Source organism: Barbatula barbatula (genome assembly GCF_947034865.1).
Source record: "Barbatula barbatula genome assembly, chromosome: 14".
NCBI lineage: Eukaryota > Metazoa > Chordata > Actinopteri > Cypriniformes > Nemacheilidae > Barbatula > Barbatula barbatula.
The window spans coordinates 1,099,416-1,116,208 of record NC_136777.1 but is presented as its reverse complement, the minus strand read 5'-3'; the positions used below and the strand labels follow the sequence as shown (position 1 = coordinate 1,116,208).

Genomic DNA, 16,793 nt, shown 5'->3' with positions numbered 1-16,793 from the left:
AGCATCGTTTAAGGCCTGTACACACCAAGGACTAAACAAATATAAAAGACATGGTGAATCATTTGAAACCGGCAATACTGGACCAGGCACGACTCCTGCAAATAAATCAACCATTTAGTCATTTTTTGTTGAAGTCATTCAGACAATATTGAAGAAAAGACATGATGTAGTAAAGAGATGTTCAGCATTTTTTTGCAAATACTTAGTCAAAAGTGAAGTGCTTTAAAATCTCCCTGTGAAGTTTTTTTGAGTGGGCACGAGGCTGGTGTTACTGCTTCTGAGAACTTTCCACTGCAGAGCGTGTCGTACTGCGGTCGACAGGAGCGGAGAGGTCACGCTTCACACACGTACCTTATTGAGCAGGGCACGGTCGTCTTCGACGGGACATTCTTGAACAGCCAGGGCGAACTGCTCCAAGGTCACTTGTGAAACAAGAACAGAAATTCACCGCATCAAAACAAAGTTAAAACAGATTGGCTTTATTAAGGTGTCGTATTTTATCATCAAAACCAAACTAAGCTTTGTTCCACTCTCTCTAACATGTTTTTCTGCTTGAAGAACCGCCGCCTTCACATATGAAATGAAAACGCGGGTTTGAGTTCAGTAATATTTTATAACCCATTCACATTTAAATAACAGCAAAATCTGCATTACACTGTGACAGATTCATAAAATAATGTGATATGGTTTAGCAGAGATAAGATCAAGACAGACTGATGTGTTAAGAATGCACGTGACATCTAAACATTAAGTAATGCTAAACGTTTAGGGATGCTTTGGAGCGCTGAGGAGTTTTGAGGGATCAAGGAAAATGTGATTCTTCATTATATCAGCCCTTTAATGCAGGCCTTGCTTGTTTAAAGGGGTGATTCGCCGAAAACACGTGTTTTTCTGTGTCTTTGGTGTGTCATAAGTTGCCCGTGCATGTATTAGACATGTACAATTGCAAAAATGGAAGTGTCGGAACAAAAGATGTATTTTATCTAGAAGCGAATGCTCAGACTCAGGCGAATTGATAAGGAAGGATCGATGCCATTTTATAACCTGACAGTAGTTTTGGAACCTGATGTTTCAAATATGGTAAGAGGTGTTACATTTCCGTGCAGTATTCGAGCAATCGTTTATACATAGGTATCTGCAAATCCCCTGGGATCGAACCCACAACCTTGCATTGTTAACGCAATGCTTTGAACACTGAGCTACAGGAAAGCTATAAAGCATTGCATTAACTTTAAAATCTCCCTTAAGAATTACGAAGGAATTACTGTCCTTCACGTGCACTACGCTCTCAGGCGTCCGGTCAGTTGGAAATACCTAGAATTTCAAAATCAAGTGCAGGCGGTAGATTCCTTTCCTATCTAGCGCTTAAACTTTGGACCAGTCTTACCCGCACTGTCCGGGAGGCAGACTCACTCAGTTTAAATCTAGACTAAAGATGCATCTTTTTAATCTTGCATACACACTGCATACAAAGAGTGCAGAACAGTACTCTACTCTCAGCCAGTCCAGAGCAGTTACAAGAGCAGGCAGGAAGCAGTCCATGCCCAGACCTGACAAGAGCTGAGATGATAGAGGTAGATAAATAAAGGGCGCAGCGACTTGACTGGTCTTCACTACAAAACTTCAGCTATTAGATTATTAATGATAATCTTAAATCTATAATTTTTTATTTGGTCTTGTTGTGCGCGCACTGTCGAGCTTGTGCAGAGGCTGCAGCTTTTGTCAGATGGGAACTGGAATCCCCTGGTTAGACCTGCTTTCCCTCTGAGGTTTTTTCTCCTTCAATGGAGTTTTGGGTTCCTCGCCACCGTTTGCATACTGTTCTGCACTGTTTGCCTGGCCGGGGGGGCTGCTAAAATGTTAAAGTTTTATTTCATTAAAACTGCATAAAGGAATTAATAGTCTGTTTAACATTGGACATGTGTTTCTCTCTCCTTATCTTGGGTGTGCGGTGTGATAGCCCCTGTGTGTGTTGGTGCATGTGTGTGGGTGTGTCTGTCTTCTGTGTTTTCACCTTTTTTTGTTTTGACTTGCATAACCTTATATGTTTTGCTCATAGTCAATGTTTTCGTGTACAGCTGCTTTGTAACAATGAAAATGTAAAAAAAGCGCTATATAAATAAAGCTGACTTGACAAACCAATGGCCGTGCAGTTTCACTGTAGAAAAATGAGTTTTCCCATAGCGTCCTGCTACGCAGTGCAAGTGAAGTATCGATAGGGAACGCAGGATTTCATGACCACTGTGTTTTACAACATTAAGTGTTAACAGTGCATATCATAATTGAAAGCTCAGAATGGAAGTCTTGTTTTGAGGTGTGAATAAAAGCTCAATTGTTATCAGCTTCATCTAAGAGAAAATGAGTGCATGGTCTGTGTGTGTGTGTGTGTGGGCGAGGAGGGTGAGAGAATGGAAATTTGCTATCGGGGAGGAAAATATATCTACACACACAGAGACAAACATGTGTATATGGAAATACTCTGCGCTAACACTGTAGCACATGCGAGGTTGTGTCTTTTGATTTCACCCGCTAGAAAGTAAATCAGAAAATGAAATAAATGTAATATTGTCTTGATCAAAGATGGACTCTACATCATTCATAAGCTCATGAATACTTCACTGTAGACCTAACCAACACAAACAGTTTTGTACCCGTTTTCTTTATGGACTTGTAATGGCTTCTGTAGCAATCAGCGCACATGTACAGCAGGGTAATGGAATCCTAAGTGTATTGTTTCACATTTATTTTATTGTGTCAACTGTTGTTAAAAGCAGCTTTTTGAAGATGAACGTCTATTGCATGGCTATTCAATTCGTTTTTCATGGTGGCCAGTTCATGAAAAGCATCCCAAATGAGGGGCCTGAGAGATATGGCTTGCATTATGAGGGATGACACAACAACAATAAGAAATCCCTTAGATTTTTCCCAAATTCCGTTTTTTCTGTTTAAATTATTCTTGATTCTGCGTTTTCTGTCCTTCACTTTACAATTGTAATATACCCTCACCTAAAGGATTATTAGGAACACCATACTAATACTGTGTTTGACCCCTTTCGCCTTCACAACTGCCTTAATTCTACGTGGCATCGATTCAACAAGGTGCTGAAAGCATTCTTTAGAAATGTTGGCCCATCTTGATAGGATAGCATCTTGCAGTTGATGGAGATTTTTGGGATGCACATCCAGGGCATGAAGCTCCCGTTCCACCACATCCCAAAGATGCTCTATTGGGTTGAGATCCGGTGACTGTGGGGGCCGTTATAGTACAGTGAACTCATTGTCATGTTCAAGAAACCAATTTGAAATGATTCGAGCTTTGTGACATGGTGCATTATTCTGCTGGAAGTAGCCATCAGAGGATGGGTACATGGTGGTCATAAAGGGATGGACATGGTCAGAAACAATGCTCAGGTAGGCCTTGGCAATTTAAACGATGCCCAATTGGCACTAAGGGGCCTAAAGTGTGCCAAGAAAACATCCCCCACACCATTACACCACCACCACTTTTATTTTGACGGGTTGCTTTTCTCACATGAAACAGTTCACGCGTTCTCTGAAAGCTCCACGAGCACACGCATAACAAATGCAGATTACATATTTAAACACCATGTAAATTATTCTCAAGTTATTTATGCACAATTTGAATTTTGTGTTGGTGCAACTCTGGTTAAGAAATAATACATTTGCCAGATTCTGTGCCATTCCGCTATATACAGCAAAGTCGGTGTTATGCCTGGATTCCGCGTGTCAATCATAGGGCATCGAATATAGGAGCTTGTATGTTGTATTGTAAAATTTTTGTCCCATAAGACAACAGACATTTTTTCCTGCATTTAAACTTGCCGATTTTGTATTTTAAACTGCACAACAAAAACATCAGGGCATTGTGACACTGGGTTCACACCAAACACAAAAAAGTGTTTTGTGCGAGTAAATTACATACAAAGTCAATGCTAAGATGCATATAGATGCAAACTCGCGGCAGTCGGTGCGAATGATGCGAATAGGGCATATGCGTGCTATTAAACTAACAAAAGTTCTCATCTGTCATAATCCTGTTCACTGCATCTCACAGGAGCTACTGCTTGCGAGTCGTGCCACTCGCCTAATGCAGGGTTCACACCAAACGCAAACAATCGCGTTCACTCGTGAGAAAAGTTTGCATCTATACGCATCTTTGCAATGACTTTGTATGCAATTTACTTGTGCAATCGCTTAATTCACGTTTGGTGTGAACCTAGAGTAACCTCACTTGACTCCTGCTCTGTGCTGCTGCAGCTCGTGCTGAATGGAAGACGCGCATCACTTCATAACTGTTGGGACCGTTCCCGACTGGACTAAATTTATTCTAGAGATCCTTTATCACACTATGCTACTTGAAGGGCCGACAAATTACATAGAGGGCTGGGTTCAGAAATACAGCGCAAGCACATCTTTAAAGCAAACAGTGATCCAGTCTGAGAAAACCCAGCTTAAAAGAAAATTCTCTGAAGTGGTACGATAAAGACCTCCGTTCACCTTTTGAAGACAAATTAGGATTACGTTTTGATGAGGTCCAAGAGCTTTCTGATACCCGCCCATAGACAGCAGCGTAACTGAGATTCAAATTGCACATTTGCGATCGACTGTTTCCTACATAATGCACCGTTAAAAATCACATGCATCATCAAATCATTTTCATTGAGCACAGATTAGATCGCTTTCAGCAAACTGACATTAAGTGAGACTAAAAATTATATTTTTTACAAATTTTAATTTTAGCCAGAGAAAAACATTGGATTTATTATGAATGTACCTTTGTTCAGGTAATTGTTGATGACTTTATTTTATCCCATCAGATGCATGCACACGTTCTTAATGATCAGGGCCTATGGTAGTTCTGCAGCATAATCTCATAGTTACCTGTGCTTGTATTTGTAAATAATATTGTTTCTGTTCTGGTAAAATAAAAAACCTACAATACTGTTGTCTGATGATGGGAAAACCTTACCATTCGTGTTGATTTTGGAGTGATTTGGGTCATAGGGCTCCCTAATGATTAGTCGCGACTAATCGTTTGCAGAATAAAAGTTTTGGTTTAAATTATACATGTGGGTACACAGTGTATAATATTATGTATATATAAAAACACACACACGCATGCATAATTTTCAGAAAAAAAATATATATATATAAAAAATGTATATTCACATGCAAATATTTCTTAAATATTACATGTGTAGCAACGCATACACTCATCCAAACATAATCGACACATACTGTAGGTTGCAAAACATATTTATAATATGTGATGGTAAGACCAACTTCCCCAATCTCACCTCTATGTATGTGTGCCGTAGCCAAAGTGGTCACATGATGCAGACAAGAGTTCCAAGCCATGAAAAACTCTTCTTTGTTTTTCTCCACCTGCTTGATAAAATATGAAAACTGTTGAGTAGGTCATTCGAATGTGTCTGTCATTATTGTTCAAGAAAAGATGTCAACAGTGTCTCAAACCGAGCTCAGATTTGTCTCGTCTGCAATCAAAGACGCGTTTTTGTTGTGCAGTTTAAAATACAAAAATCAACCTTTAAAATTCTAGAAAGCCAGGCAAACAGTGCAAAACAGTATGCAAACGGTGGCGAGGAACCCAAAACAAAAACCTCAGAGGGAAACCAGGCCTAACAAGGGGATTCCAGTTCCCCTTTGGCAAAAACTGCAGCCTCTGCACAAGGTTGTTAGGGGCCCGTAGAGCCACTGACCTTAGTGTGAAGTCGACTTGCTAGACTGCGTTGCAACACCCTTTCTCTGTACCTCACAGCCTTCAGGAGGAACGTTAGGTCTCCTACTTTGTCTACGCTGAAGCTGAGAAAGCTAGAACAACACAGAGACAGCCAAAGAAAACACAAATTAACTCTGTTAGACAAAGAGATACTGTATACAGTCACAACCCACTATCAGTATCCCATCTAGAAAAATAAAGGCTGGTTTTTATTCCACCTATGACAAATCGCTGAAGATCTCAGCTTTGGTTAATATGTTATGAATAGAACACCGGAAAACAATTACACCCATCAAATTTCCCTCTTCGTCAAAATTGCATAATTTGAGGGCTATAAAGAAGAATGAGAGTTGGCAGGTTCCTCAGGGTAATGTTCTTTGTGTGGCGGTTACAGGGACACGCAACTGTTAAAACCACCAGGGTCGAGTCCATACTCCTGGACAATATAGAGATGCACTTTGTTTCCAGTCCAGTTTGTACCTTGTTCTCAGGCTGTCTGAGGCTGAGCTGCTCCAGTTCTTTAAAAATCCCATCACCAAGTTGTTTCCCATCTGTTTGGTGTATTGAGTCAAGAGCTCTCGTACCACGACCTGCACACAACAACAGAATCAGACACACACAAAACACAAAATTAAACTGGACTTACGCGGCGCGTCTGTGGAATGCACAGTCGTTGAAAATGATGTTTCAATGATTAAAGAATCGGCGCTGCATTTCTGTTTGGTTTGTGACATCATTTATGGGAAACGGTAGCGCAAGGCTGCTCACAGCGCTTGGCCATGCGTCGCACCAGAACCGTTTTTGGAACCGAAACGTATAAATTATTCACGGTTCCAGACTCGGTTCTGAATAAAGACCGGATCTCGGTTCCCAACCCTACTTAAAACATTTCTTTAAATCTAGTTTCAACTTCGTTATACAAAACTAGATTTTTAAGTCAGTTTAAAATAATTTAATTTCATTATTTAAAGTAATTGTATAATAAATAATTGTATTCATTAACACACACTGCAGTATTCACTGTGTATGTCTTACGTTACATCTCTCAAAACTTAAAATAACCTAAGCGGCACTACTGTTAAACACTATTCAATCAGACACAGGCTGTGTCCGAAATAGCCCCCTATACACTCGTCCACTTAACGTAGTGAATGAAAACGAGTGAATGAATTCGGACACTAGTGCCTTGTCAATGCCGGACTTAAAGTGTTGTGTAGTGCGGACTTGCAGTATGATCTTTATGTAAATAACAATACTAACTGCACATAGTGTGTAAGTAATAGACACACAACAAATACTGTATTGTTTAAATAAACAGATAATACATAAATATTGTTTTATATTTTTTATTTGTGTAAAAAAATGCATGTAATCTGTCACGGAAACGAATGAAATTATTTATTATTAACTTACATCTGTATGATTCAGCAAACCACCATCTTCTGATGATGCATTTAGTCAGTGCGTGCCTCTTCTTCTCTTGCGTTTTAATGACGGTTAAAATTTGCGCGTTCCTCAAGGTGCATTATGGGTATGGTTTAACTGTTGAGTGTACATCGGTTGTACACTCGTTATTGCGGTGCATTATGGGATTGAATGAGTGCACTCAACAATGTCCACTATAATTTCGGGCACCAGTACAAAATGGATGTCCCCTGAAACAGTGCACTATAGTAGGGTATAGGGGGCTGTTTCAGACACAGCTACAGTCTTTCAGAGAGTAATCAACCCAAACTGAGAGTGTGCCGGTCATGTGTATGTCATTTGGAGCTTAATGCAAATTTTACTCATGGCGGGTGATTCATCAATGGTATCTCTTAATAACTGCATGCATTTAGAAAAATCCCCACAACTAATCCGAGAGCGGCTGGCAGACCAATTCAATATTCTTGTGACTTTAGTTTAATCTTCAGTGCATGACTCCATGAAAACCTTTAAGTGAGGGTTTCCCTGAGGGGGGGATCCCTAAAATGGGTAGGGATTAAAAAAAGCATTGTCAATAGCTTTGACTTTATCTATCTTTAAAAGTTGCGATCCGTAACTTTCATTACAATGAATCAGTTATTGTGCAAGAACGTACAGAAATCTGTGTTACTTTACCTTGATTCACAACAGTTAGCCTTCCGTAGCGAAATTTTAGGTTTAAAATAAAGTTTTTTTTCTGTTTTTATTTGTAGTTAATGCACAGTAAACACAAACTTACTAAGGCCTCACCACAAGAACCCTTCTGTACCATGGTATTTGTTGTTAAATTATGATATTACAAATGGTAAGCAATCTGCCTAAAGACATTTGCAAATAAAGAATAATAATTGGTTCATTTTTCTAAGTGTTCACTGTTAATCCAAACCTGAATGACATTCTCTCTTCTGCAGAACACAAAAGAAGATATTTTGGTGAACGTTGGTAATCAAACAACATTGAACACCATTGACGTCCAATGTACGGACACAAAACCGCTGAGACATTTCTCAAAATACCTTTTTTTGTGTTCCACTGAAGAAAGAATCACATACATTGAATACAGCGCATAAATGTTTATTTTTAGATAGAAAAATAATCTTCATATAAATCACTGTTCTGAATATTGGTACGGCCCACTCAGTTTTATGTATTGTGTTTACAGCCCTGGTTTAAACTCTTCAGTGTTAGTCTGGTGAACCGGAAGTTGCGATCGTTTTTACTTCCGTGTTTTCACACATTTCCGAGTAAAATGGAATTTGGAATAAGACAAAATTGTGTGCGTGGCCTTCGTCTTTCTCTGCGACTTGATTGGACGTATAAAAGCAGCAGTTGCGTTACGAAAGGGGAGGAGTTAACAGATGCTCCGCTCAAGCCTTCTAACATGCGTCCAAAAACATATTTTCAGATTTGAACTAAAGATTTTGAGGGCTCATGAATTTGAAAAAGAAAAATGACCCACATTGATAAACTATTTACAATAAACACTGCTATATTTCATGAAAAAACAAGCAGCGTAATTGTTTAGTTCACTGGGACTTTAATATGACAACACCATCGGTCTATTTCCCAGGATGCAACTGCATGACTTTATTTTGGTCCCGAAGAAGCTAATTTAATTTCAGCAGAAAATCCATGTCTTTAGGCCTCTGCACAGGCTGTGAATGCAGACCTTGTGTGTGAGTTTATGTGCGTGTAATGTGTTGATGTGTGTCGTCTAGTGTTGTTTTGTCACTGGCGTCCAGCGCTTATTGATGTGATACGAATCAGACACAGTGTAAAGCAGAAAGATAACCGCAACAACAACTCGAAACGCATTATTGACAACTCAAGGGTGTGATCGAGAATCTAAATCCTTTCATTGTAATGCATTCATAATCCACTTCATTTCATTTAGGTTGTGAGAGGCACACTTTATATTATTAAAAGAAGTGCTGTTTGTCTTGTTTGCCCTCTGAGCGCTCATCTCATGGACATCTCTGTGTTTTCTGTTGTCACAGCATGGGAATTTAAATTTGATATTGGACTATATAAAGCCTATGTCTCCAAAATAAGCAAGAAAACAACTTTACGGAAAAGTTATAAACATGACCCTTGTGACCAGGCGTTTTTTGGTCTTGATTTGTTGACCGTTTTTCAGATGCGTGGTGATGTATGTGGTGTTTGTCAATACCTGCAGCATGACCATGTTGTCCCCTTCAAATGTGACAAAAACGTCTGAATCGCACTTTAGAGACGGGATTCGGTTTTCCATCATGTAACCCTGGAGGAGATCAAGCACAGCACTTGTGTAAATGTCACACTTACAGTGATAGTTCACCCAAAATGAAAATAACTTTGTTGTTTATATGACTTTCTTTCTTCTATATTTTAAGAAATGTTGGAAACCAAACAACAACGATCCGTGTTGACTTCCATTGTATAAACACAAAACCACAGAGTTTTCTCAAAATATCATCATCTGTTTCACAGAGGAAAGAGTCACATACAAGGGTGTGTACAATAAATTATATTTTTGTGTGAACTATCCCTTTTAAAGCCAAGAGTGAAAGTGGAGCATCTGTAAAATTATATTCACAGTTTTCTGTATCAAGCTCACATTACTTGAAAGCATCTCAACATCAATGCTCACACAGCTTTCTCTCATACTTCATGACTTATGTTGGGTTAGATCAAAAATATAAAAACAAAGAGTATAGAAACTCAACAAAGCCCTGCGTTTCTGCCATTTTAGGGTGATATCGACTCGGCAGTTTTTGCTGTCGTGATGGCAATATCAGTTACTTTTGTTCTTTAAATAAAAAAATCTAAAATGAAATCCAACCTGAATGAAGACAAAACCTCTGTTCTCTGGATATCATGCGAGTTATCAAGTATAAGTATAATAAACACTTTATTTATACCAACAAATTAGGGACATGCATCAGAAAAATTGGCAATGTTGAACAATAAATGGGTAGTTGACGAATAAATCGTACGAAAGTTTGAAAACAAACTGTTTATAATACATTATCTTACATTATAAATATTTATGATTATTATATACAACAGTATAAGAGTGATTTTTCTTCATTGTTTTTTCCACCATTTTTGCCGTCACACCATAGCTTAAATGAGCAAAAACATCAAAAAAAAAAAAAACCATCACAGAAATTCATGGTTACCATTATGAAGCATTGCTGTAGTGTGTTTTTGATATAATTCCAAAAGCATTTAACATTAGTACTATTAAATCAATAAAAGTATATTTGTTTGCACTTTTTTCCTTTAAAATCATAATGTTTGTAGTGTGTTCCAGGGGATTAAACGTACAATATATATTTGAGACCTAGTGGAGAAAGAGTTACTAATAATAGCTTGCTGTACAACATAAGTTGCGGAAATAGTCAATTAAATAGGCGGATTCGACCAATGATATATCATATATAAGACAATACAACATTTGAGAATGTTCTATTGGCTATTCTGTATGTCTAGGGTAATGTCCAGCTGGCATTTTTTACCCCAAGATGGGGGCCAAAGCACCACCTAGTGGCTGTTTCCCCAAAAGCACCAGAGTTTCGCCTCTTTGATACTTTTTTATTCTTTGATATAAATGTCATGTCACGTGGCGTAGCCCGAATTTTATTTTTGAGGGGGCCTGTCTGTAAACGAGGGGGGCATTATTATGTATATGGCCATTTCTTTCTATTACTAGACGAGAAGAACTGGAAAAATGCAGCACAGGGCAGATAAACGACTTTCTGAAGTCCGTCTTCACACTTCTGTTCACACTTGATGAAACACTAATTTAAACAGTTGACCCAAAAATGCAAAATTGAAAAAACTTGTGACATCTGAGTGCTAAATTCAATTGGCATAATAATAATGATCAATACTGATCATGGACAGGAATGACAAAAATGCTAAATAGTTTTATACGTGTCATGCCACACTTCAAACGTGACAAAGTATTTCATCTTTCACATTTCATGACAACCACAATATAGAGAATAACGTTATAGTGTTTTAACCTTAAAGCCAAGAGGAGAAAAGCATATGTTTGTTTATATAATTTGTGTAAAGCAACACACACACTCACCATGCCGCCGGTACACTCACGGCAGTCTTGCAGACACGCAAGGTTCTGCCACGTGCTGTACGCTTTAAGTCCTGCGACGAGCGCCTGTAGAGAACGGTTGCTTTGAAGATCTCGCCCATGATACAGTGCATCATCCATCAGATCAGCGGCATACCTGTGAGAAATCCACACAAAAGCTTTAAACTCTATAAATCACTGATTTTATTACTGTATTTTCTGTAAATAATAATAATATTATTGATGTTTGCGCACGTGGCATTATGACTTAAACTGCGCGCTAGTTCAACGCTGGTCCAGAAGGACTTCCAGTTTCAGTATACACAAACGTTTGAACAAAATACAACCAACAGAACATTTATAACCCAATAAAATGTATATATGATTTAATTATGTATGTTAGATTTCAAACTAAAATAAATAAAAATGAAACCAGAAGTGGCTCTTGACTAGTGTTTACGTCTTACGAATGAAGCACCTTATTTGTTCTTCAAATCAATGACAGAAAAGGTAGATTGGTCTTATTGAAATATGAAAAGTAAGACCGATTATTATATCTCATCTGTGATAACTTAGTGGCTATGATTCTGCAACTGGACCCTGTTTGTGAAGATAAATACTCACGATTCTTCTGCATAAATGAACTTTCACTGTACAGATTTTAAGAAGTGTTTTTTCGTTTTGGTTTTTGGAATGAAACTAGTGTTGTATGAGATGTGATTGCAGATGTGTCAGATAAATCGTCTTGAAGACTGAGGTGGTTTCTTTGAAGGATCTCATCTGCTGTGGTTTTTCTCAGAAAGTGTCACGGTCTGAACGTTCTGCTTTGTGCCTTTGACCTGATTTACATAAAAACAGAGACCTCAAGCGGAGACCAGTGAAAATGCCCTAACACAATAAATATGATAGTGTGAAACTTGTGTTTTTATATTGAAGCTGCACGCCGTGAATAGTATACACCCGTGTCGCAATCATTTGTACGCATCATCACGGCATGAACCTAATGTAAGATCTACTGTTGAATGATTTGTCAGATCAATCGAACATACAGTATATCTAATGTCAAATTAGTATGTATTTCTAAATATAAGACATGTCTGTAACGTTGTGTGCCCTGCTACCACATGACTTACCCCTTCTTACAATGAACACACTAGTGGAAAAACAACAAACCGTTTCAGGGCAACAACATAAACTAACATAACTTCCGGTAGACCTCTGTCGAGTAGTTTTAATTTATCACAACTTATATACGATAAAATATTAATATTATCTTATTAATATGATAATATATTATATTATAATCAAACACAGACCGGAAGTTAACTTGCGTGTTCATCCGATAAATTGAATTCTTCAATAAACTCTTTATAATATAACTCATTTAAAATCATAAGGAGAGTTGTTACCTGGTGGTGAAGGTGAGCGCGAGGGCAGCAGCCAGGTGCGGCATCAGTCGAAGATTCTGCGTCTGATGCTCGATGATCTTCACCTCATCCTGGTCCTTTGGACCGAACTGCCTGCGACTGTTAAAATGTTTTTAAAAGTTTGTTGTTGTTGGTAAGGATGAACGTGTGAAGTTTTTCATTTGTGATGTTTGCTAAGGCCAACATAACAATTACTTTCTACATTACTCACTGTTAAAGATTTGAACAAACTTTATCCCAAAATAAAACCACCCTTTAATCATTTATTCACTCTCACGGTTTAAAACCTGTGTGTGAACACAAAAGAAGATATTTGGAGAAATGTCTCAGTGGCTTTGTGTTCATACAGCGGAGGTCAATGGGGCACGATGTTGTTTGGTTACCAACATTGTTGAAAATCTCTTCTTTTGTGTTCTGGAGAAGGAAGAAAGCCATACAGGTTCGGGAATAAGAAGAGAGAAAGTAAATGATGAATTATATTAATTGAGTTTTTTGTGAACTGTCCCTTCAACACATGCCGCACCATTCACGCCGTCTCAAATCCTGTTGCTTTAAAAATGTGTGTGCTTTTAAATTTATTCAAATGTTATTGTTTTTTTATTATTATTCAAGTGATTAGACTTATATGATAACAATTGCATTTAAGAAGGGACCCAAACCAAGATCAGAAATCAGAAAATCATAGATATTTGGAGGTGGAGCTCTTTTGATATTTGCCAATATGCAACCACCACAAACAATCCAAACCAACTATTCAAAAGAACTTAAACACTGCAGTCTAACACTGTGAAAGTGAGTTTTCTAAGCACAACCCACTCTTAAATCTGAGTTTAACTCGCTGTACGACAGAAGGATTTTAACACTAAAAGGGAAACACCCATTATTAACACACATTATCAAGATTAAAACCAACAGACACACAACGGGGTCAAACATGCCACAACACACCTGGATGTCCTACCATGGAAATAAACCTTCCAGGTAACCCATTTTTCTAACCACACATCTGCTGTGTTGTGTTTACATGGGTAAAGGAAGATTTGCTGTGGTGGACGTCTGGTCCTGTGCATGTGTGTGTGTTTGTATGTTTGTGCCGAAGTCAGTTCTGAAGTCAAGGTACACCTGTTACCCTCACCACAAACTGTATCTCTACATCTAACATACTGCAGGTGGCTTCCCCACAGAACAGAAGACACACGGGGAGGGCTAAGGAGTGTGTGTCTGTGTGGTTTTAAAGGTGAGAAGCCCACACAGAAATCCTATTGCAACTTGCATCACCTACGCTCGAAATGTGTCCTCTTGTAGATTTGTTTTATTTGGGTCAAACCAAGCAGACGGCTTTCTGGTACGTGACAGTATGTGCCGATATATACAGTAGTTTAACCGATGCACAGAGCTAATCTAATCTGACAAAACATTGGATGTTATTTTGGCATGAATTTGGAAAAAGAAAACATCCGTGTTTTGGCGCATTTCCGAGTGAAATGGAATTTGAAATGAGAAAAATAGTGGGCTTGGCTTTCGTCTTTCTCGGCGATTTGATTGTCGCATTTTTAAATGAAACTGGTGGCAGACTGACAGTTGAAGGGGATGAGTTAACGGATGCCCCGCCCAAGCCATCCAAGATGGATTGTCACTACAGGACAGAAGTGCACACGATTTAAAAAAAAGAGAATGACCGACATTGATAAGGTATTTACAATAAACAATATTTCGTGAAAAAAATTGACATTGTAATTTCTTATTTCACTGGGACTTTAAGCAGGTTTTCCAGGACATTCCTCTTTTAACCGTTGCACAAATAACATCTAGTCCTACCCTAGATTACAGTTCTGAAAGTACCAAAAGACACCATTTACACACTTAAAGAAGTCAAATTACGGATGACCTGTGTGGGGTTGTCTTGATTTGATAGTTTAGTATTCATGTCAGCGTTAAGGTTTCTGAAGGCGAAGCTCACAACTGCATTTTATGCAAAGTCATATATTCAGTAAGGAAGATGGGAAATGTTGTTTCTTGGGTGAAATATGATTGTTGTTGAGTTTTATCTCAGCCTCTCTTTCACACAGACTAAATTGAAATGGCTTTGTGGTGCATGCTGTAAAAGATAAACTCAACCCAAGATGAGGTGTGATGGGGTAAAGCTTATAGGCTGATACGTGTGCGGTTTCTCCATCAGTCATTGCACCTGCCGGGCTGGAGCGCCCAGACCTGCAGTGATGGAAGTGTGTGGGCGCACTGAGGTGTTTTGCAAATGGAAAACCTGCAAGTATAGAAAGCAAACATTTCCTCTTTCTTCATTTTTCACTCGGGGGATGCCACGGTAAGAGACAACCCTGCAGCCACCCACGCACAAACACACACAAAGACACACACACAAGCCACACGGCAGTAACACCAAATGAGACCTTTTGAGTCTTCTGTACGGGATGTTCTCTGCGGTGAGAAGAAAATCCAAACGTCACAATATTCTTTTTCTTGTTTCTTAGATGTTGTTGTTTATAGTCACATTCAAAAAACCTTCACAACATCTTACATCTGATGTCAGCCGTTTCATTTGAGGATGCACGGTATGTGACGGCACATCACATTTTGAGATCTGGAGGGTCACAACATTCACACACACAGTTTTGTCATGTCTTACCTGTGACTGTAGCGTACGGCTATGATGAGCCCCAGCTAAGAGAAGAAAACACACACAGACACACAGATTTCATACGTGGTGCAATGCCCTCCATGAACAGTATACACCACAAATGATTGTCGCAATCATTTGTACGCATCATCACGGCATGAACCTAATGTAAGATCTACTGTTGAATGATTTGTCCGATCAATCGAACATACAGTATATGTAATGTCAAATTAGCATGTACTGTATTTCTAAATATATGTCAGTCATGTTGTGTGCCCTGCTACCACATGACTAACCCCTTCTTACAATGAACACACTAGATTTCATACGCGGTGCAATGTCAATTCTCATCAAACAAGAAAATCTAATCGTTCTCTGCAGGTTTCTAAAAGCACTTTATTGGTGCATGACTACTTATATTAATGTAATGCACCAACAGATACATTATTTGATTGTTTATTCACTCTCGTCATTCTAAACCTGTAAGACTTTATTTCTTCTGCAGAACACAAATAAGATATTTGGAGAAACGTCAATAACCAAACAACACTGAACCCCGCTGACGCAACACCGCTGAGACATTTCTCAAAATAACCTTTGTCCACAGAAGAAAGAGTCATATACAGGTTTTGAATGACATGACGTACATATATATTTCTTACGCATTATATTGTTTAAACAGACACATAATTAAACAGAACTTTTAATAATGCCAAAGTTCAACAGGTAAATATCCGCTATAGAATTGTGCACAAATACAGGACTCCTAAACATTTTATCAGGCAGTAAAAAGTCTCCCTCTTGTGGTGATCACAAAGTTTAATACCATTTCTGGTAAATGTGAGTTTATCATGAACGGGTGTGTTTAGTGTCAGGGTTTCTCTGACCTTCATGGCGGCCATGGCCTGTACAGTAAGACAGAGACGGGTGGGCGTCAGTGCTGCCAGCATAGCGTTAAAGCGACTCTGTTTACTGGGGATTGGTGATGAGTACCGACCATCAGCGGCCACAAAACCAAACCTGCAACATACACACAAACACTGACATACATGCATGCTTCCACATTATTTCATAGCTCAAATTCTCACGGCGAACTCACTTGCTTAGTAGATTTTCCCGGGGTATCCGTACATGATCAAATATCAGAATGCCATTGTCAACCCCATGCAGTCCTGCATACAATCACATATAAAGCAGAATAAATCTTCATTTATTATTATATTCAGAATGACTCTTATACAAACATCTGTCGTATTACCTTCCTTGTGCTTCATGTCAATCACACTCACTCCCGGCCACATGACTCCATTCTTATCACGGATCGGTACGATGAAACAGTGAGGGCCTGACACAAAAACACATTAATAGACCGATGGACAAATGCAAAAGTATAATTTACATGTTTGGATAGACCCCTATGCAAAAAAAGCC

At 38.7% G+C, this 16,793-nt stretch overlaps 2 protein-coding genes across 7 annotated transcripts in view; one reads left to right on the top strand and one right to left on the bottom strand.

Moving 5' to 3' along the window:
* lhcgr (luteinizing hormone/choriogonadotropin receptor) overlaps window positions 1–16,793 on the top strand; it is a 63,051-nt gene that overhangs the window by 27,986 nt on the left and 18,272 nt on the right. The gene's annotated exons all lie outside the window — the stretch shown is intronic.
* Window positions 1–16,793, bottom strand: part of acoxl (acyl-CoA oxidase-like) — a 30,531-nt gene that overhangs the window by 11,024 nt on the left and 2,714 nt on the right. For 3 of the 6 annotated variants that reach the window (XR_013787561.1, XM_079472811.1, XM_079472813.1), the window contains exons 7-17: window positions 16,621–16,707; window positions 16,462–16,534; window positions 16,250–16,382; window positions 15,372–15,406; window positions 12,710–12,826; window positions 11,304–11,457; window positions 9,396–9,485; window positions 6,242–6,351; window positions 5,742–5,853; window positions 5,319–5,406; window positions 352–422 (exon numbers count right to left, since the gene is read on the bottom strand). Coding sequence is in view for 5 of the 6 variants with exons in the window: in XM_079472811.1 (XP_079328937.1) it covers window positions 352–422; window positions 5,319–5,406; window positions 5,742–5,853; window positions 6,242–6,351; window positions 9,396–9,485; window positions 11,304–11,457; window positions 12,710–12,826; window positions 15,372–15,406; window positions 16,250–16,382; window positions 16,462–16,534; window positions 16,621–16,707 (1,070 nt within the window). In the remaining variant the exon portion in view is untranslated. Of the gene's footprint in view, window positions 1–351; window positions 423–5,318; window positions 5,410–5,741; window positions 5,854–6,241; window positions 6,352–9,395; window positions 9,486–11,303; window positions 11,458–12,709; window positions 12,827–15,371; window positions 15,407–16,249; window positions 16,383–16,461; window positions 16,535–16,620; window positions 16,708–16,793 lie in introns of all 6 variants that reach the window. The other 3 variants (XM_079472812.1, XM_079472810.1, XM_079472814.1) reach the window with 1 other exon arrangement.